The sequence below is a fragment of the Cydia fagiglandana genome, chromosome Z (assembly GCF_963556715.1).
Source record: "Cydia fagiglandana chromosome Z, ilCydFagi1.1, whole genome shotgun sequence".
Taxonomy (NCBI): domain Eukaryota; kingdom Metazoa; phylum Arthropoda; class Insecta; order Lepidoptera; family Tortricidae; genus Cydia; species Cydia fagiglandana.
The window spans coordinates 10,534,842-10,558,340 of NC_085959.1; the positions used below are offsets into that span (position 1 = coordinate 10,534,842).

Consider the following 23,499-nt stretch of genomic DNA (forward strand, 5'->3'; position numbering starts at 1 on the left):
AATCATGGGATTAGTTAATAGTTGCTAAATCAGACCTTTTAGGATACAACTGCCAACTGTCATTGCAAAGTCTGTGCAGAGTTAGCTTGGTCTGACTGTAGGAACAGGAAACAGGAGAAATAATAAGACGTTGGCCTTTGTAGACAAGTAGTTTACTTGTTTAAAATATGGTACACATAAAATAAACAATTGCTGAGTGATAATGATAACATGTGAATACAATGTCGTAATTGTGCCAAAAAGTTACTAAGTTAGGGTGGTATTCCATTCCAATGTGTATTGCGTCTCACATTTTGCTTTAATGAGAGAGTGAGACGCACTGATATTGGACAGGTGGAATACCACCTTTAACTTGATCACACATGATCTAATAAACTAGGTACATAGGTACCATCAGCATCAAATATACAGTGACAGACGAAGTGACAGCCAAATCAATCACAATCAACGTGCACACTAGCGCCACAGCAAAATAAACGTGATTATTTAAATTTAACGAAAGATATTGAAAAAAGGGGGCCGCTACGTACTGTATTGTGTATTTAAGTACCTTTTGAATACATCAAACTAGTTTTTAATATTGCTGGATTCGTCGATCTAGGCACTCAAAACAGAAACGGCCGTTTTAACTTTGGATTGGACGCATAGATTGACGAATCCAGCAATATTAAAAACTAGTTTGATACACAATACAGTACGTAGCGGCCCCCTTTTTTCAATATCTATCGTTAAATTTAAATAATCACGATTATTAAGCTGTGGCGCTAGTGTGCACGTTGAAGGGCTCTTAAGTAGACACTCCATATAAAAATGAATATGATATTTGACGCTGACTGTACCACTGTTACGCTCAACTTAGACAGCGTAAAAAGTTTGGCTAAATACATGCGGCTGGTTTATATTATGTTCAGCAAAAAATACGTTATTTTCTTTGCGCTAAAGGTCCACTACAATTAACAGGAGCCATCAGTTTTGGATCTATCTTCTTTAGTGTTTTAATTGTATTATTATGTATACCTGTAAAGAAATAATAATTGCCTAAGTATTTAGTTTTCTGCTACAGTAAGTACGAGTAGGTACTTTGCGCTCGAGCAAGCTTAGATTGATACCCGTTCATAGACTAAATATGTATTTTAATTAATCCACATCGTCACCTTTTTCCAGTATTAGCATTTAGCATTTCGTTTCTGTAAGGGTCGCAGTTCTAACCTAACCCACTTCTCCTATAATAACAGTTCGGTTCTGTGACGATCGCAGTTCAAACCTAACCTAACCCACTTATCTAATAGCATTTCGTTTCTCTAAGAGTCGAGTTCCGACTCTGATGGGTCCGGGTCCAGGACCAGATCCAGGTCTGGGTCCAGGTCCAACTCCGGGTCCGAGTTCAGGTCCGGGTCCGGGTCCAAACCGGGTCCGAGTCCGGATCCAGGTCCGTGCCCAGGCACCCAAGTCAAAATCGTCAGTCCAAGTCAAAATCGAAATCGCCAAACGTGTACTACGTCGTTGCAAAGGTCTGTTGTAATCTTCATCAGCATTTCATAACCTTCATCAAATGCGACAGTTTTGAATGTAAGTAGGTACCTATGCATATACATACAATCAAAAAAAGGAACAGCGCAGAAATCTGTACGACATTTTGAAATTAGAAATATACTTATATCAAAAAAAGAATTTTCAAAATCGGTCCAGTAATGACGGAGATATGGAGTAACAAACATGAAAAAAACATGCAACTGAATTGATAACCTCCTTCTTTTGAGATTTGGAAGTCTGTTAAAATTACTTAAAATTAAGATAAATTATATATACAATCATTTCAACTCTCCTGAAATGACCTATAGTTGCCTAATGGCAGGCGTGGCTCACTCGGCGATTTCGTCGCTTTGCAATAGGTAAGTATAAGTAGCTACACGTACATCCGTTCCACACCAATTTTGGTGGCTAGCCATACTTAAGCCTCGCGTGGCGCTGTCGCCTCCTAGCGGTCTGTCCTGATCGTAACAGACGCGTTTTGTTCAGAGAGTGAGTCTTCTGTACCTAATAATATTATTTATTCTGTCCTATTGGTAGGTGTAAACCACGGTGTAAACTGACTAAGCTTACCTACCTAGAATTGGTACAAAAGTGGAATCGTGGCGGTGACTTCCATGTATTTTATGTAGCAAGTAAAAGTTTCTTCTGTGCTCAAACTGTTCAAACCCCAGTTCGGACCGTGCTTTCTCAAATGCCCATGACATTTCAAATAAATCACACGCAGTTGCTTTAAGCGCCTAGCTATACTTTAGGTAAATCTATGTAATAATCAATCTAAATACCTTACTGCACAAAACTATTACGCTACCTGTTTTAGAATCACCTTCCTTGAAATGCTGCAGTTTATCTAAATCTTTCATTGCGTTTTTTAACAGTGATTCCTCCAGTTGAGTATACTCTGCAAAATGAAATTGTTATTGTTATAATAATACACTGTTTCTGGTAATAGTAGGCTACTCAGATTACGGCGTCAATCGGCGTCAAGGTCTTACTGGCTAGTCGTGGCTCCATGCCGATCCACGGCCCATGCAAGACTGCGGACGCCGTGGGCCGTGCCTGCGCGTTCGGCTCCAACAATGCTGTCACTAGGCCCAAACACTCATTCGACAGCATAGTAACTACCTTCGCGCGAAACCGCCACTTGCGCTGTATCTTGGGACAAAATACGTAATAATCAGGCGCAGCTAATAGTTATACTCAGTGGCGTAGCTAGCATGGGTGGCACCCGGTGCGGAAATTGTGGGTGTCACCCCAAAATTCAAACAAAATTGTAAAATATATTTAAAAACCGGGCAAGTGCGAGTCGGACTCGCGCACGAAGGGTTCCGTACCATACAACAAACAAATACAAATTATTTATTTGCCAGAATACAGCAAAAAACGGGCAAAAAAAACGGTCACCCATCCAAGTACTGACCCCGCCCGACGTTGCTTAACTTTGGTCAAAAATCACGTTTGTTGTATGGGAGCCCCACTTAAATCTTTATTTTATTCTGTTTTTAGTATTTGTTGTTATAGCGGCAACAGAAATACAACATCTGTGAAAATTTCAACTGTCTAGCTATCACGGTTCGTGAGATACAGCCTGGTGATAGACGGACGGACGGACGGACGGACGGACGGACAGCGAAGTCTTATTAATAGGGTCCCGTTTTACCCTTTGGGTACGGAACCCTAAAAAGAGTAATTAATTTATGTTAAAATAGCTCAGGATTTACTCCATCGCTTTCATTTTACATGATTTTTATAGGATGTGAATTTTTATAGGTGGCACTACTGATGTTCACGGTCGGGTGTCACCCCTAAATGGGTGACACCCGAGGCGGACCGTAACACAAATTCGACGAGTTCCCCGATACCATAAATTTTTGCTGAACATACATTGGGGGTCAAATCGAAGCTCCTCGTCTGCATCATTGGCGTAAGTAAGTAAGTCTGACCCGAAACCGATCGAAATATAACCGCGAAAAACATAGTTTTTAATTTCGGGCAACTATGTATCTCTGTCGCTCTAATTACGCCAACATTGAAGTAAAAGAGGAAGATGCCTGAAATTTATGAACTTCGGTGTTCGCGATAGGCCCTCTGAAAGAAACACCCCGTCTGTGTATATGTCGGCGGCCGATCGTAAGATCAGGCATATCGTGAAATTCCTAGGCATATCGCGAAACGTGAAAATCTTTGACTCGTTCCCTGAGTCGACGGCTCCTATTTCTGGGCAGTTTGCTAAACTAACGAACCTATCCTACCTATATATTGGTTTAATGTGATTATCGTCAAAACATTACACAGGAACATTACGATCTGCCTGATCTTACGATCGGCCGCCGACATATATATACTTAAATTTGGTAGACAATATTTAGATACTTCGGTGGCTTATTGCATTATTTTACAGTACATACTCGTATGGTGGTACTTTAGTGCACTAGACTCTAGAGCAGTTATTACTTTCGGGCCCAGTCCAAAAATTAAAGGACCATTATGTAGGGTAGATCGGGGACAATGGAAACACGTCATGATTGAAACAAGTCAAATTTCTCTAAAACTATAATACCTACGCGTCTGACGCAACACTCGGTACTAATACGCGGACGGCCATGTTTCAATCCTTGACCAGTAGGGCTTGAGGGATGGTGCGAGACGGGAGTGTCCACGAGTCAAAACAGTTTTTCGCGGTAAAAAGTAAGCACTTGCGTTCTCGTATGTTTTCTTATAACTTCGTTTACTCTTGTATTTTGACTAATCAAATTATTTTGGTGTTTGATTTGAGTTAGGAATAAACGAATATTTTTAATGGCCGTTGATCAGCGTTCGAGTTTTTTTTATATATAATATTTGACCTTGAAGTGAAAAACGGGCTGTGGGGACGATTGAAACGTTTCAATCGCCCTCGAGTTTTAATCGTCCCCAAAAGTAGCCGACTTCAAAGTATAAGGAGGTTCTGTATCCGATGCACATGTTTGTTCTATTAATGTTCACTATTATTTATGTAGTTTTTGACCCAGTTGATAAATCATGGATCTACGAAGTTTTTTTATGAAATCTGCAGTTTTTTCCATACGGCTGGCTAGGGGCACGTCCCGGCATTTCGGTGTTTTTAAGCTGAACTATCAGAGGATAGTTTGATACGCAATAACTTAAGTAAATTTGTTCTAATTTAAATGAAATTGGGTGAACGAATAGTTGAGGGCATTATATAGAGAGCTACAAGAGCTTAAAATGCTAAACAGCTATTTGTCATGTTTTTGTTTAATAAAACAATTAAAACTGATTATTTTATTGCGTCTATTATTTCATTTTACATCCCGACGATTGCAACACTCGTTGTCACAGGGTAAGTACACGGAATGGTTGTGATTGAAACATTGTTATAGTTGAAACAAGCACTTTTGTATGAAACATGATTATGCTTGTTTTGTGCGATTCTATATCGTTATATTTTATAATTGCATTAAAACTACTTTGCTTAAGATAAATGTATAAGGTAGCAGCAACAAAGAAAACTAAAAGTCATATACTCTTGTTTTTTTCCCGCGTGTTCACATTGAAATCTTCAGATGCTTATAAATTGAGAAATATTTATTTTATACTTGCGAACTTTTGATGAGCTCATTGTATGCAGAGGTAGTGATGAAAAAGATTAAAATAGACATAAGTACTTTCATTGTGCCGAATGCCGAAGATATTCGATTGTTTCAATTGACCTTACATAGTGTTTAAATTGACAGTCATGTGAGGTCAATTGAATCATGCTGCCCCATTCTCTTTACTAATATATTGCCAAAAAACTATGGATTATAGACCATCCAAATACATTTCATTTAGGAACCAGATAAGTAACCTTGAAATATTTTGGACGTACATCTTTCTACTCATAAAAATATAACGGTTAGAGGCGGTTAAAGGAAAATTGTTTCTATTGTCCCCGGTCTCCCCTACGTTTATGTACTGTAAAACGTTGTACGATTACGCGTGCGAATACCTATTCGCACCTACGAGTAATTCGCCACTCGTTGTAACACCCTACTTTTCGCAAGATTTAATTGTTGCTACTAATTTCGCAAGATCTAATTGGTCGAAATTGAGGTGAATTACTTTAAAAGTGCGAATGGGAAACTGAGAACTTTAACTCTGCGAGTTTATTACATTATTTCGTAATACGAGTATATGGACTATATGGAGTAGGTAAATAGACAGGACAAAAGTACGATTATACAACGCGGGCTATTGATTTTGATATGATTTCTGTATTTTAATATAAATAATTTGTCGTGTATTAAAGTGACGTACCTGCTTGTCGTATAATACCAGCACATTATTATCATTAAACGGCAGGGCTTTATTGAGCATAGAGTATAGAATAATTCCCATGGACCACAAGTCGGCCCTTTTAGGCGCATACGGTACACCCTTCAGTATCTCTGGGGCGGCGTACAGGAGAGACCCACAATATGTGTTTGACAGATCATCGTTGGGCCCACCGTCTCTCATTGGGCGCACGAAACCAAAATCTGTTAATTTCACATTGTAATTTGCAGAGATGAGGATGTTTTCGCACTTAAGGTCTCTATGCGCGATATTGAGGGCATGCAGGTATTCTAGGGCGCACATCAGCTGCCGCGACCAAACTCTGCACTGGGCTTCAGACAGGGGGCCTTTCGCTGCTATATAATTTAGGAGATCACCGTTCTCGCCTAGCCGCATGAATATGAAGTACTTGGCGAAGCGTTGGTAGATGTTGGTGACGTGTATGATGTGGGGATGGTTGACGCGGGAGAGAATGTCCAGTTCACGCGGCAGGAACTTGTATAGGTAGACACGGGGAGCGGTGGACGTATCGATCACTTTACAGGCTTGATCAATGGTGTTGGTTTCGTCAACAATGTATACTGCTTTGTAAACCTAACCAAACAATAATATTCTTAGTGGGTACCTAATAAGATACGCCAGTTATATCACTTATATGTATCTGAAAAACATTACAAGTTGGATTAAGTGCGCATTGCATTGCAGAGATGCAATGCAATGCTTTTAGGTAGGTACACCATCATCGTAGGACGGTTGGCTCTAAATGGCGTGTGTGGTCGTTACCGCACTGATTTTGAAATGTGAAAGTCCTACAAATACTAATAGAGCTTAAAATCCTAGACAAGGCATACTTTAGCATATGATCCTTCACCGATTAGATGTTCCATTACGAAATTCTTTTCTCGCAGCGCAGCGCAGATTGACGGTGACTCCATTCATGTCTTAATTTTTGCAAAGCATGGTGCTTTAAACACTACCTGCTTAGCGTGTTTCCATTTTTATTATTTTACTTTTCTGAGTAAGTAAATAAGATAATTGAAGACATAATGTAAATAATGGAAATGTCATTAGTAATGAATCAGTCATGGTTTGATAGACAGGGACAAATACGGCCCCGACACTATCATTAGCAATGACATGAAATTTCATGACGCTCCAATAGCTCCAGCGTTTGGTCCAGTCAGGTCATGACATTCCTAAATCTCCCCACACACTTATCAGTATTTCTATCAGTATTTTCATCATTACCTTTCACGGGGAATTTTAAGTTATTATTTTCCTAACCGTTCTTAGTTATGTTGTAGTGTACGTTTTGAAGAACCCAAAACCAAGACATTATTCAATCATCGATTCAAATATTTCTAACCTGTCGTAATTATACTATGTACTGTGGCAACTCTATGCCCGATGAGCCAGAAAAATGCGGAAAAAGAAATAGTTAATTAAAAAGAATATTTATTTGTTTCAACCTTTTCGTGCGTGCGTGCGCCATGACTGTGTGAAAGATTGGTAGTTAAAAAATGTATCCAAATATTTTTTTTTATTCTTACCACGAACCGGGAATCAAACTATTCTTAAAGCACAATCAGCATCATATAGTAGGTAGCATCCAAAGTACCTATTCAAATAGTTCGGTATGCCATACATACCTATTATATGGTGTACCGAACAATTTGAATACTTTGGGTGCTACGTACTATACGACGCTGACTGTACCTACTGGATTCTTCTGTTATGTAAGAATGTATAATTTGGTTAAGAAAAAAGGTACCTGATATGTAGGGATTGCAATCCGGTCCGGCGGATCCGGTAATCCGGCCGGATCCGGCACATTTTTCAAGATACCGGATCCGGCAAAATTCACCGGATCCGGTCTCGGATCCGGTAAAGTGAATCAAAGCGCTAAAATATAAAATAACAGCTTAAAACACTGCTAAAATTTAAAAGTTCTCGCCAATATTCGAATTTTCTCGCTCGCAAACAGCAACACAACAACTTGTTTGTTAGTTGACGCCAGTCTTCTAGCCGACGAAATATGTGTAGTCGTAGCGTTATTGTGTAGTTTCATTGTAATTTAATGTACATGTTCTTTCGTTTTATTTTGTACAAACCATTATAGCCCACTTTAAGACACAGGTTTTTGGGGTATCCGAAATACTAATACTTGTACATAATTATATTAATTATTAAAAAAGTGGTTAGGATTTTGCTGATTAAAACTAGTCGGGGTTTCTGCGGTTGACCTGACGTTTAGTAAAAACAATATCTGTGGAGGTTCGAAGTAAGGAGGTATAAAAGAGTCCGTCATAAAGCAAGTTCGAACGGGATAGTCTTATATGGAACATTCAACCATAAACACTAACTATTCATTCTCAATTAGTCATAAAACTTTTTAAGCTTTACAGGCCTGATTTAGTTAATATGTTTTATCCTTCTTACAAATACATAAGTCAAAATGAGAGATAAAGACCAAAACGAGAAGATCAAAACTATTCATAGCTAATTCAGGTCAGTAACGCGTTTATAAATAATGCCATAAACCAGAGAGTTTACTTATAGGATAGATGCATACTTACAACATGTTATTATATAAGGCCATATACAGAATATACAAAATAGGGATGTTGACCATATTCACGAAATAAAACGCAAAAGGGAATATTACGCAAAAGTCGGCGTAGGGTCCACTGTAGGGTCTACTTCGAAATGCGAAAATCGAAATTTCGTTATCAGTCTCTAACGCTCGAATACGCAAGAGTGATAAAGAGGTAGAAAACGAAATTACGCGGTAAGCCCTCAGTATGTGCTAGAGGCGCCCCCTACGCAGAGTATTGCGTAATATTATTCTATTTCCCTGAATAGGGAATATTACTCGAAACTCTGCGAAGGGGGCGCCACTACCACAATCCATTACAATCTGGGGGTCTACCGCGAAACACGAAATTTCGTTATCTAACCTCTCTATCACTTTTCATCATCATCATCCTCACTTTTGCATATTCGAACGATAAAGAGGCAGATAACTAAATTTAGATTTTCGCGTTTCCCGGTAAAAATATAATTAAATTTTTGTAAACAACATAAAATAAAAGGTTTTTAATTTTTATTTCATGTATGGAAACTTTTAGAAAGGGACAGAGATTTTCTTTGTGCATCGTATTCTGCATGTTTTCCTTTTTTCTTAAGAGTTAAGTGAAAATAAACTTTAGAGGAATGATAATAGAGTAGGTACTTCACTTATTGATTTAAATGCCAGTAATGACTCTTGTTAGTATAAAACCAAGCTCCCTACTCTGTCTATTCTCTTTCACGGCGCAGCAACTAGTATCATTTCTCTCTCCTTGCTCTTTTAAAAATGCCGTTTGTCAAAAAAGGACAACCATACTGTTGACAAGATGGACTTCAAATCCAAGTGGCCCCTTTTAGGCGACCCAGGTTGTGCATGTGTGCGTAAAAACGTATATGTGTACTCTTTTAGGGATGTCAAAAGTCGATTTTAATCATGTTATATATCGATAAACGCTACACAGCGGAACGAAATAGCGATTAATTGAAGCTTCAATATCTTCGTTAAACATAAGCATAATTGAAATGCTAATGGATAATGAATATATTATGATGTAATAAAATATTTCAATTATTGCGGACCGCCTATTTTAGTAGGTATTTATGTATTTTAATTAAATATCTGAACTTTCCCTTGGTTCTCTCCTGGGGCGTGACTATAAAATTGTGATCTGATAACCACAATAAAGAATAAAAGCGTTTTTGTTCATTTTAGGTATAGTTAAACCTTTGAAGTAAAATTAAAATTGCAAGAAATGTCGATAGTTTATCGATATGACTTTATCGACATCGCTACAGCAAAGTGGGTCGCTTTGTTAATCGTACACTAAACAAAAAGTGGTCCCACTGACAGCTCGCTTGGAAGGCATCTGTATATATTCTTATATCTATGTATAAAACCTTCTTCTAAAGTAAGTACTTTAAATGACGGAATGAGGGACAAGGCCTATTGACTTCCTTGGAATGACGTGACCCTTCATAATTGTACATGTGTGCTCCGTTTCTAGAGCTGTATTGCCAGTAATTACCATAAAAATATTTTACTACAGCAACATTGCTAGAATTGGCTTTGTCTATACGATTTCTAGGAACAAATCCAATTATTTTATCAAATATATTTTGATTTGTATTTTATGAAGTAGTCAAAGTCATATGTAAATTATTATTTATTTTTTGAAATATGTAAATTATTATCTATTTCAGTTTGTCTTTGTCTATGTTCATAAAATCTATGAAGGGTAGACGTGCCTCTACCCTCCTTGATAAAATTTAAAAAAAAATCTTTGTCAATAGGCCTCTTTGATAGGCCTTGATTTCAGACAAGACAAAAGTCTGTAATGTCAATGCTGTCATTTAAGTCATTTAACGCCAAAAATATAAATTTTCATATAAAACGATTTATTCACTTGAAATATATTTATTTACCTATTAATTTAAAAATAAAAACTATTCATATGTACGAGCAACATATCTAAATGCGTCTTCGCACAGACTTAGTTAAATTTAAACCGTTGTCGCTCTTCCTTCCTTGCTGTATTATGTATCCGGCAATGGCGACTTCATCAACAATTCTTATCCGGATTATGAAAAGCCCTAATGTGTGTGTGGAAACCGTTGTAGTAAACCAGAAACAGCGATAATTTCAAGGTAAGAAATATATCAATCTTTAAATAAAAATGAGCGTGCTAATTACCAAATTCAAATATAATAATTTAATCTTACTATCCCCGTAAGTCCCGCGGACGCTATATCGCGTCCGAAATTATAATCTAAATTCATCATAGATGTAAAACCTCTCATTGTTTACGAGTAAGCTGGTAAATTTAGACCTTAGGAATTAGCGACGTTAGTAATTAGGAAGTTAGATTATATTGTTTAATTTGTGACTATTTTGTTTTAGAAAGTGAATCATGGCTTGAGCGTGAGATAATAATATAATCCTGGCCCGTCATAATATGATTTCTTGGAAAAAGCTCAAAGGGCACGTATCTGCTGCATATACAGACTAGTTTTCCGGTGACCAAGAACGCTGCGTGGAGCTGTGGAGCAGAAATGTCCGATAACCGGATAGATGTAATAACAACTTGTAACCATTTGCCATATCAATGTATGTATTCATATGTATTGCTCGTAACATATATACACTAATCCTAATAGGAATGAAAATATTTATATCTTAATAATACGTAACTTTTTGTAACCTTTTATATTTGACGAATTTTTAAATATAGTACCTAATCGTTATCTTATAACGTATTTCTTTATTTATTTGTGATATGCTAATTTAAGAGCCCAACAACGTGCACACTAGCACCACTGCTAAAATAAATAATCGTGATTATTTAAGTTAAATTTAAATTTTACAGGTATTTAAAAAAGTGGCCGCTACTGACTGTGTTGTGTATTTAAGTACCTTTTGAATACATCAAACTAGTTTTTATGTTGCTGGATTCGTCAATCTATGAGCTCAAAACAAAAACGGCCCCTTTAGTTTTGAACGGGTAGGTTGACGAATCAAGTAACATAAAAATTAGTTTAATGTATTCAGCAGTGGCGCTAGTGTGCACGTTGATGGGCCCTTAAAAACCTGACCCCCAACAAAAAATAAAATAATACAAAAAGAAATTCCCTCTCCGGGATTCGAACCCAGGACCATTAGCTTCCTGAACTGGATTACTGCCAATACCCGCTAGGGGCGCTAGGCTAAACGGGTTGTCAATTCTAATTACAATGGTATCCTACCGAGCGCTAGTAGTATAAACGAACTTTTGAAGGGGACATTTTTTTGTATGGAGTTATCGTTCTTCTCCTAGTGAGTATTATATTCTTTGATGAGGGATTAGTGTGATGCGCTCCACTCACTATCAGTATAATGTCATTATTTTGACATTTCTTCAAAAATATTAAAAATGTTTAATAACTTCATTATCGTCCATCATTCTTTCTGTCATTTCTGATTCCATCATTCTAACCAATTCACTGTCAGTATAATGTCATTTCTAGTATCATTACTTTGACATAACTCAAATACTGACGGAAATTATTAAAATAAATTTCATTACTTGCCGTCATTCCTTCATGACACTCCCTACACTATCACTAAAAACGTCATTCCGTCAAAGTAATGTCAGTATCCATGATAGTGTCGGGGCCGTAAAGAGTAAAAATAAAAGTATGACAATAAGAAAGTGACGTACTACAGGTAAAAGAAATAATCGTAGTGGTTATATCAAGGTTATATTCTCTTTGGAAATAAATACGAAATCAATACTTACGTAACGTATTAATATATGATCCATGGAGGTATAGAAGTAACTATTATTAGGTACTATTTACTTCTATACTCCATGATGTATTATAATGGAGGCCGATGTCAAAAAATAGGTAGGTAGGTATATTTAACAGCTCTGTGGGGGATTTATGATTTAATTTTTACAGTAGTGGCCCCATAGTGGCCCTGATTTGTGCTCGGAGTAAATATCTATGGAGCGGCCATTAACAGGCGTTCCCCTCTGCAAAAAGATCGCGGCCGCCGGTCAAGGAGGTTATATAAAACTAGTTGCCACACGTCATACGCCATTCAGCAAACGTCAGTCTAAGCGGAATGATAGGAGCCGAAAATGCCGAATTGCAGCGTTTTCTCGTGCAAAATGAGATCGGAAACGTCTAGTCTACAAAAAGAACACGTTTCTTATCATATTTAAGTACTATTACATCTAAATATTATCAAATAGTGCATTAACTTTGCAAATAACTAAAAAACATTGTCAATGTGACAGTGATACCAGTGATATGATATTAGATCTAATTTAGGGTAATTCTAAAGAAGACTTTCTAAATATTAATTAGGTACGAGTAGAATTTCTAATAGGAAATATTATGCGAAACTCTGCGTAGGGGGCGCGACTACCACAAGTCCACAACCCACCACAATCTGGGGGTCCGCCGCGGAACAAGAAAATTTAAATTTCGTTATCTAACCTCTCTATCACTATTGCATATTTGAGCGATAAAGAGAAAAGAGAAAATTTACTAGCTAGCTTAGTGCTACACTCTGGCGGCAGAACATTGCAGTAATATACCCTATTTGCTATGCTTTTTGTTATATAATTTATGTAACGCATTATTTTTATATAACACCTTAGTTTCATATCAACCTAATCTATTTAATCAAATTAATAGATCTATAAGAATAAAGAAAAGGGGGACGGGGGATCAAAAAGTAGTCGAAAACATCTCGCGCGATTTGTGCACAACCCCTAAATAACGTAAAATTACCGATAGACTATTTTTTGAAAATTAATTTTTCCTTTAGTTTCTACATATAGCTGGTCAAGCAGATCTTGTCAGTAGAAAAAGGCAGCAAATTTGAAAAATGTAGGCGGGAAGGCTTTTTTACTGACAAGATTTGCTTTACCAGCTATATATTTTTATTTAACATGTCAAATATTTTATTAATTTAAGGTATTTACGGCTGTCACTTTCCATAAATAGGCACTTTTAATTTATTACTCTGGTATCACCGTACCAATATTAGTGATGGGACACCATAAAAACGAATATCGGTAAAATCGATATAAACATAATGAATAATATACAGTAGATGGCCATGATGCCTAGCGAACACCAGCCATATCGTACAAACCTCAAGGTGTGATATTCCTAGGCAGATGATGATCTGCCTAGTGACCACCAGCCATATCGTGCTATCTTCAAGGTGTGATATTCCTAAGCAGATCATGAAACGCCGGCATGTCATGATCTGACTAGTGACCACCAGCCATACAGTTCAAACCTCAACATTTAGGCATATCGAATAAGTAGGATGTCCTAAATTTTAGCAAATGATAACCATTGAAATGGCTTGACAGCCTACTTATAGTACGTGTTTGGGTAGCGTATGATTTTAGTACCTACCTAGTACCTACGCATTCTGCTCCAAATGCCACATAGAATGCAGCACTGGCAGTGGCAAAAAATGCAAAAGGCAGATTATTAAATGGCGGCGTTTCATGATATGCCTAGGAATATCTCGATATGCCCGATTTTACGATCTACCGCCGATATATTATATATACTAATTATCCCCTACTCAATATCCCTTAATAATGACATCCTATGGCCGCGTTCCATCTCTGTCATCAGATCTGCATGCTCGATAGTATATTGCATTGCTTTCAGAAGTAAACCAACATGTAAAATATTAACTAATGAACTGATAATAAAAAATCATTCTATATCAGCGTGCAAGATTCGCCCTAAACAAATTGACAAACTATTAGAAATAACATCTAAACAATACAAAAATTGAAAGTTAGTAAAATGCTGGTACAAAGACTTGATATTGTATGTCTTTCCCATCACGGAACAATGGTGTTCCGGACCTTTGGGAGGCGTGCGCGGAGCCGAAGCCAACACGTAGAGGCCCTTTTGACACTTTAATGAAATGTAAGGGGTACACCGAGCGGATGCTGCCCTTACCCGTGTCATGGGACGCACGCAGAGGCAGCACCCGCCAGGGTGTAAGGGCTATTGAGAGTTGATGAAATCTAAAATGAACTAGGTTATTGGGTGAAAGCGATGGACTAGTACTGAGCTATGGGGTAAAAAACCGGACGCCTACCTAATAAAACGGTATGCAATTTTATTTCCGGCAGACGGTGACTCGCCCTCACAAGATGGGCCCCCACAAAAAAGCGACATCTAGGATGGCTCAAGGGCAACACCGGTGTGAGCGGCTCAGGGGTGTCGAGAGGTGTGCGCCGCTTTCTACCCAACAGACTGCTGTTAACAGCCACTGTGCCAACTCGCGTCTTATGCATATTTCACTTCCACCCCTGGAGCTTATAGCTCTAACGACTCCACTCTGGCCGGCCGGCTAAGGCAAGCCAGAGGCAGAGAATCCTGTCCCACCCACCCTCCTTGCGGGTAACAGAACTCCCCAGGAGCACTCGGGTACGTGAGGTCGCTAATCCCCAACAGCTCGCCACAAGCTGCCCTGCGTTGACTGATTGCACTGGTAAAACCAGCGGGCGATGGGGTCGTCACATCCCTACGCCTGTACCTACAGAATCCATATTGTATTATTATTATAATTGATAATCGATAATTTTTAAGAAAAAAAAACCGACTTCTATGGGGCCCGGTGAAAGATTATGGTAGATGGTGCACTATGTAGAAAAGGAGGTAAAACCAGTACCTACTTTCTAGTAGCATTTCGTTTCCGTAAGGGTCGTAGTTATCTAGCCTAACCTAACCCACTTCTCTGATAGCAGTTCGGTTCTGTGAGGATCGCAGTTCGAACCTAATCAAACCCACTTTTCTAGTAGCATTTCGTTTCTGTAAGACTCGCAGTTCTAACCAAACCTAACCCACTTTTGTTCGGTTCTGTGAGGATCGCAGTTCAAACCTAACCCAACCCACTTAACGGCGCATGCGGTGCGGTGTACGGGAGTTTGAGCGGGAGGGGTTTGGCATCATCATACCCACATTTTATGGTAGTTAATCATAGTGGTTTATTTAGTTTAGGTATCATAGTGGTTTTCCGGGTCAAGGTCCGGGTCTCTGAGTCAGAGTCCGGGTCCGAGTCCCGGTCCAAGTCCGGGTCCGGGTCCGAGTCCGGGTCCGAGTCCGGGTCCGAGTCCGGGTCCGAGTCCGGGTCCGAGTCCGAGTCCGAGTCCGGGTCCGAACCGGATCCGGGTATGAGTCCGGGTCCCAGTCCAAGTCAAAATCGAAATTCGAAATCACCAAACATGTACTATGCGTCGTTGAAGAGTTCTGTTCTGATCATCATCAGCAGTTCCACTTCATCAAATGCGACAGTTTTTAATGTAAATGCTTGATTTTATGATGAAAATACAAAAAAATCTATACGTATGCCTTTAAGATTTGAGGAGTTCCCTCGATTCCTTATGGATCCCATCATCAGAACTCGAGCTTGACAGAAATGTGGCTTAAAAACTAAACTTGCTTAACAAACATAACGAAGAGGACAAATCGCCAAACGTGAACTATGCGTCGTTGAAGAGTTCCATTCTGATCATCATCAGCAGTTCCACTTCATCAAATGCGACAGTTTTTAATGAAAATGCTTGATTTTCTGATGAAAATACAAAAATCTCTATACGCATGCCTTTAAAATTTGAGGAGTTCCCTCAATTTCTCATGGATCCCATCATCAGAACTCAAGCTTGATAAAATTGTGGCTTAAAAACTTAACTTGCTTAACAAACATAACGAAGAGGACAAATCGCCAAAGGTGAACTATGCGTCGTTGAAGAGTTCCGTTCTGATCATCATCAGCAGTTCCACTTCATCAAATGTCACGTTTTTGAATGTATATGCTTGATTTGTTGATAAAAACACAAAAATCACCATATGTATGCCTTTAAGATTTGAGGAGTTCCGTCGATTCCTCATGGATCCCATCATCAGAACTGGATTTTGACAAAAACGGGACCAATCTGTATGCATATACATACAATCAAAAAAATATTTTTCAAAATCGGTCCAGTAATGACGGAGATATGGAGTAACAAACATAAAAAATAAAATAAAAAATAAAAAAAATAAAAAAAATAAAAATAAAAAAAAACATACAACCGAATTGATAACCTCCTCCTTTGGGATTTGGAAGTCGGTTAATAAAAGCAGAAATTAAAATTCATTGTCAATTTTATCGACAATATTATCGACGCGTCCCTCGCACTACCTAGGTTTACTTAGAACTGACGTCATCTCGTTCACGGACAGGGTTGTCTGTGTTTGTTCTTGTACTTGTGTGAATATAGTTTTTGCTAGTGTTTGATAATTTTGTCGTGTGCGTGTGTAGCGACGTATACTAAAAATGCATTAGGGTTAACATTATTTGTGTGCGTTACCTCGTCCCCCGCGCCAAAAACGACAGAATTTTTCAGATAGAAATTAGTGCGCGTCTCAGTGGCGGGACTTCCATACAAGCCCAAAAGCCGGGCTTGCCCTAAGGCAACTAATTGCCTTACCGAAATTACGTAGTGATAAGATCAATAAAGATTATTTTGAAAATCGCGCGCCAAACGAACCCGTATTATTAAATTCAAGCCACAGCGGCCTCGAACCGCGGCACGAGCGTGTTGCAAAATTATGCCGCGGCGTGGCGCCTCGTCCGCGCGAACTAAATCAGGCGGAGGATGTTCTAGCTATCCTGCTCGAACTCGCACTCGTTGGCTTGCAACCGTGCTTGCTTTTTCGTCCCGCTCTGAGCACTATCAGCCTACAAACCGTCAAAGAACGATGTAACTATTTGTTGGTATGTATAGCAATTTTATAAGACGATTTATGCTTGGATTTTGTGTGAAGTTAGCTGCATAAGTTCGCACAGCGCGCGTTCGCGTTTACTTCAAGTGTATTATTATTTAGTTGAGCCGAGTCAGTGGTCGAGTCGAAAGTAATGAAAGTTTGTTTATGTGAATTTGATTAAATAGTGAATGTGAATTTGTTCATTGTTGTGGCGCTTAGTTTAATAAGTGTTAACAATGGATCAAGAAGTGGTTCCTTGTGACGGTTTGAAATGCGTCCACGTTTTAGTCAACCAAAACAAGGTAAAGTCTTTGACCTTTGTCGAAAAACGGGACCTAATTTCCGCGGCAAAACCAACACCCGACTTGTGTATTTCTCAGTCAAGTCGCGTAAGAGAAATGTCTGTAGGGCCGTCTACAAAACTCATTGGATTGTTGGTTGTTCCCATACAAATAAGATGTATTGCTGGTGTTGCATATTTTTTTCGAACCATATTAACGTTTGGAATACTTCTGGCTATAACGATTTAAATAATTTATCTGGAGCAATAAAGAGGCACATGAATTCCGGTCAAACATATGTGTGCAGTGATTTCTTTTAGCAATTTTGGGAAACAAAGGATCGAGGCCTCTTTGTCGCGACAATTATCAGAAGAAATATCAAAACATAACATGCGTGTTGACAACAATTGTAGTGTTTTTCAGAGGTTAGTCGATATTGTGTGCCATTTAGCACAGCAAGAACTTCCTTTTAGAGGACACGATGAGTCAAACACTTCATTAAATAGGGGCAATTTTTTGGAACTTGTATCGTTGCTATTAAAATATGACGGCGTTCTAGAAAAACATGTTCAAAGCGACAAACCAAGCTCGAGCTATTTGTCTAACAAAATACAAAATGACATTATTCATTCCGTAGCAGACGTGCGCTATGATTAGCTCGCCTCGTCACGCTAGCAGATGCATTTGACCCCGAAGAGTGAAGATTGGACAGTTATTACGAAAACATATCTTTCGGCTTGCCCTACTCCAAAACCCTAGGCACGCTACTGGCGCGTCTCTACTCCATAGATATTTACTCCGAGGATTTGTGTTTAAAATTGGTAGGACAAAGGAAAGGGATTCAAGACTAAGCCGACCACTGACTAACAGTCCACCGGACGATATCGGCCGGTCAGTTGTTCGGAACTGTTAAATTTTTGTTCTAACTGACAGGGCGATACCGTCCGGCGACCGGTTAGTCAGTGGTCGGCTTTAGGTAATAAGTTAGTTAGTGTCCGACCGAAACATGTTTTTTTGCCGAAACCGAAACCGAAACCGAATGTTCGGCTTTGGCTCTAGTTTCGGCCGAAACCGAAACCGAAACCGAAACTTTTGTAGATTTGTTAAAATCGTTGAAAAAATGTCATAAAACCCCTTTTATACTCATATTATGGGGCTGTCAACACCCAATATCCTTGAAACCTTTTCCAGCAGTTTTTTAAGACCAAGATAATTCTGCAAAGATTTTGATAACACACGCAGTGCAAGTGTTATTTTTAACGTCAAAACTTCTACGAAATTATGACGTATAAATAACATTTGCACTAGTTGCACTGCGTATGCTATCAAAATCATTGCAGAATTTTCTTGGTCTAACTCTATTCATTCACCAGTCAAGTTAACATGTAGACACAGGGTCAACCAAAAAACCAACCAAAAACGCGAGCGCGAAATTTTTTGTTTACAATATCGCAAGTCCGGGTACCAATCTTCACCTGGGCCTAAAAGTCCGAAGTGCCCCAGTGAGGCGAACTTTCATGCGAAGTCAAAGCCGTGCTTCAGGCTTCAGGATAAGTAGTTGAGCACAGACTCCAACCAATGTCCATTGTATTAAAAAGCGAGACCGGAGGCCGAGCATGGCGCAGCGAGGCCAAAGGCTAAGCTGAAGTAGAGGACATGAGGAACACAAACCAATAGTAAATTGAGGTAAAATCACTCATTCACTCCGAAACAATTAGACAGTGTGTGCGTTATAGGTATTGACAGCCTCTTAAGACTGCGTCGACCGCCCAGCGCCTTCATTAGTGGAATTGTGTTTTATAATAAATAAACCAGTTAATTTCTGTACCTATACATGAATCAGTAGGGTAATTGTGTCAGATACCGTCCAATTATAGGAGATGCCTACTTTGAAATGCTAAAAAAAAATATTTAAGTAGTCTTACTTAAATGTGCTATATTTGTTTGTATTGCTCATATTGTCTGTTTTAGGTTAATATTACGTGACCTTAAATAATATTTACGGTTTATTTTATAAAAAATATATTTTGAAAAAGTAGGGTTATTTCAGTTTCCGTCCGCCTGTGAGCTACTTTTCGTCCACGTATGAGTCAGTTTTCGTCCACTGTATGAAAAAGTACTGTAGGGTGCATTATTGCATTGAAAATCAATTATACCTAGCTTTATTTTTTGTTTTTATGTTATATAGATAATTCTTAGTTAGTTACTAGCTTCTGCCCGCGACTTCGACCGCGTAGAATGGTTATTTTCGTGATAAATATTTATATATATTTCCTTCCTCAGTAGACCGACCGAATATAATAAGGATTCATTTATTTTTAAGCTATGTACGTTACTAGTACTGGTTTAGTTTTGTTGTATATAGGGTCATTGCGTTAGTTTTCATCAACTTATCGGAGCTGCCAGAGTAGCTGGACAATAAAATTTATCATGAAATACCCACTTAAATATATGATAGTTATTTGTTTTCTTGTGTTAATTTATGTATAGGAAAAACTAATGCAGATGCATTATTAAGATAAACACCAGTTATAATTATAATACCTACCCACTTTTATTTTATTAATAACAGATATTTAACTTGTTTTTCTTAAATTACTAACAATCTAATACAATCTATTTATCAACTTTAGATAATATTATTTATATTATATTATTATTTGAGAAATTCAGAGTCTGAATATACATGGTCATTCAATAATTTATTTTTTTGTAGGAAAAGATCTCTATGTATGGTCATAGTCGTGAGGGAGTTCATTCTGAATTAATTGCCCATAGAGATTTAGGCACTGAAATTCTTTAGAAAAACAGCTCGTGTCGTGTATGATGGTGCCTTATAAAGAATCTATGATAAATAATATGTAAAATATTAGGCCAAGCGCGCACCACGACTTTTTGTCGCGCGATAATTTAGTCGCAGAAATGTAACGTATGTCATATAAACGGCAGTGCGCGCATATGCGACAAAAACATCGCAGCGATTTTAAAATTGTGATTTGTCACATTTTTCCGCGACTGCTCGCGACGCGATTGTCACAAAGTGAATTGCAGCATACGGAGTTGTATGGCCCCGCGCGCACTGCGATAATAAAATCGCACCCGGACCTCAGTCGGCATTTCGCTCTCCAAGAGTCAACATATCGGAACCTGCTTCGCCAATGGAGTCACAAGATGAGACGCTAGATGTTGACCGTTTAATTATAGAAATAGAAGGAGATCACCTTTGTGGTATAAATACTCAAAGTCATACAGCGATTGCATATTGTTTCACGAAATCACGACAAGCGACTGGTACGAAATCCATGTCGAGAATGAACAAATCGTCGACTTTTCATCGCAGTGCGCACAGTGAATTTTCTGCGATAAATTACAGCGTGATTCTAAAGCCCCCTCCACATTCGTGCGCAAATCGCGGCGCGAAGCCGCGAACGTGAGTGTGGCGTCGATGTTCGCAGACAGCGAAATCGACTCCACACTCGCGTTCGCGGCTTCGCCCGCGATTCACGCGCATAGTCTGTAGGGGGCTTAAAATCGTGTCGCAAAAATTAAAATCGTGGTACGCGCTTGGCCTTACAGACGCCCGGACCGCGACTTTGCGGTCCGGCGCACGTTCGATCGTGTGTAAGGTGATCCGCCGTATGTATGTCCATTAAAGCCGTGTAACAGACAACCGCACCCATGAGTGAGAGCGAGAAAGAGATGGCTTTTAAGGACGCAGTTTTATAAAGCCACACATTCACACTCCTACCATCCTACAAACAGCTAAACGGTAGGACGGCTCGTAGTCTGCAACCCCCATACACAATCCTACCCAACGAGGCGGACTACGAGGCGGCCTACAAGGTAGGAGTGTGAATGCGGGGCTTAAGTCAGAAGCGCCCTCCAGACTATGCGCGTGAATCGCGGGCGAAGCCGCGAACGCGAGTGTGGAGTCTAGTTCGCTGATATGCGAAATCGACTCCAGACTCGCGTTCGCGGCTTCGCGCCGCGATTCGCGCACGAGTGTGGAGCGGGCTAGAGCGAAAAACAGATACTTATTAAACCAGCATCCACACAGCCTGCTATCAGTTCATGCTGTAGGATACAAAGCGAGGTAGGGAGACAATTATATGTCTCGTTCTTGCAGGACTATTTTGTAACATCGTGTAAATACTGCTTAATAATCATAGACATTTCAATTATATTAAAGCCCGCTCCACATTCGTGCGCGAGTTGCGGTGCGGAGCCACGAATGCGAGTGTGGAGTCGATTTCGCAGATCTGTGATCTCGACTCCACGCTTGCGTTCGCGGCTTCGCGCCGCGATTCGCGCACGAGTGTGGAGCGGGCTTAAGGTTAACTGGTTTGCGAAACAAGCGGTATCCAGACGGGATGATAAAATCGACCTATTTGATCAGGAATGAAATTGGCGTCAATCTCCAATTTAATCACCAATTTTAGATTTATGGTAATATTAGAGCCCTCTAAATTGAAAAAATACCCCAGAACGAAAATACTGGCGTCACAAATTATATAGTATACTTGCATCTCATTTTATCGGTAATATCGGGCATTATCGGCGGTTGAATTCGGCGAGCCAAATTGTCGTTTGCGTCCGCACGTCCTGATTCGATCGGGCAATTTAATCAGATTGGCAAAAAATTGACTAGTCTGGATACGCGTTCTTAAAATTGCTTTATTTTTTTTTAAATATTAAGGAGGGAAAATCGTAGGTATTTCACATTTTTTATATTAAGATTCGAGTAATGCTTGATGCTTAAATAATTAATTGCCTATTTAAACTTATTTCCTCGCATATTTGGAGCAAAGCACTATGCTCCGGTGGGAATAGCAATTCGTGGAATCGTCTCATTGTCGGACTCAGTTCAATTCTTTCATTTCGTCGAACAAAATCGAAACTCATCCACGAATTGCTATTTTCGCCCTCTGTAATCATTTAATAATAAATCTCGTCTACACCACTCATAGTACATGGACGGAAACTGAAACAATATTTAAAGCTATTTTTAGTTTTCGACCACGTATTTTAAATATGATTTTAATCAAGCAACAGTGACAAAATCGTGGACGAAAACTAAAATGTATAATCTTATAAGCAAGAAACATCATTTTAAGAGAAAATATATAGTAGTTTATAAGTCTTTTGAAGTAAAACGACCATAACAAATACTCACCTAGCTGTTCCAGTTACCGTCCGTGTGGTCGGAAACTAAATATTTTTCAAAATTAGTATGTCAGTACTCGTCCACTAAATTTATCAAAGATTATTATGAAAAAACTATAAAAAACACTTAAAATTGCGTTTATTATACTTTTAAGTTGCAGTATGTGCCAATAACGTAACTTAAACTAGCTAAATTAATTAATAAACTTACCGTGAACATTTGCCGCCAATACTTTTTTTTTCTTGCAAAATGACGTTTTCAGGCTCTGGGTGCAATGCCGCCACTTACATAATTTTTATTTAAGCCGCTATTTGTCAAATAACACTTTTATTTTGGTAAAAATATTGCTTAGACATTATGGATTGCAACAAATCCAAACATGTGTGAGAAGGCTCGTTTCTATTCAAATTTTCCGCAATTCTTTGTAGCAACTCCGCCAAGTGGACGGAAACAGGCACTGGACGGCAAACAGACACAATTACCCTATAATATGTAGGTATTAATATTGTTGTCCTACTTATTCCCCAACTTTTGGTCTTATTCCGAAGTACCATTTCGTAAGTTTCGGCCCGGCCGAAAGGTTCGGCCGTTTTTTGGCCGAAACCGAAACTACAGCCGAAACATGATTTTTTGGCCGAAACTGGCCGAAACCGAAACTACAGCCGAAACATGATTTTTTGGCCGAAACTGGCCGAAACCGAAACCGAACCTTCGGTCGGACACTAAAGTTAGTAGGTATAGTACCTGTCTACACTACATACTATTAGGTATCAAGTATCAATTATATAACAGACTACAGTGATGCTCTGCTAGCATGATTCATACCGATGCCATAAAAGCTCCTCCTTTAATGAGATTCTAGAAGAA

General features: G+C 38.9%; 1 protein-coding gene across 1 annotated transcript; it reads right to left on the reverse strand.

The window, feature by feature from the left end:
- Nucleotides 1-755: 755 nt before the first annotated feature.
- On the reverse strand, nt 756-6,873 carry LOC134678522 (testis-specific serine/threonine-protein kinase 1-like). Its single transcript, XM_063537097.1, has 5 exons — nt 6,696-6,873; nt 5,827-6,438; nt 2,526-2,685; nt 2,342-2,431; nt 756-1,017 (listed from the first exon to the last, which is right to left on the reverse strand). Exons 1-5 carry the CDS (start codon nt 6,777-6,779, stop codon nt 923-925), a joined length of 1,041 nt encoding a protein of 346 aa, XP_063393167.1. The 5' UTR covers nt 6,780-6,873; the 3' UTR covers nt 756-922.
- Between the last annotated feature and the right edge of the window lie 16,626 nt (nt 6,874-23,499).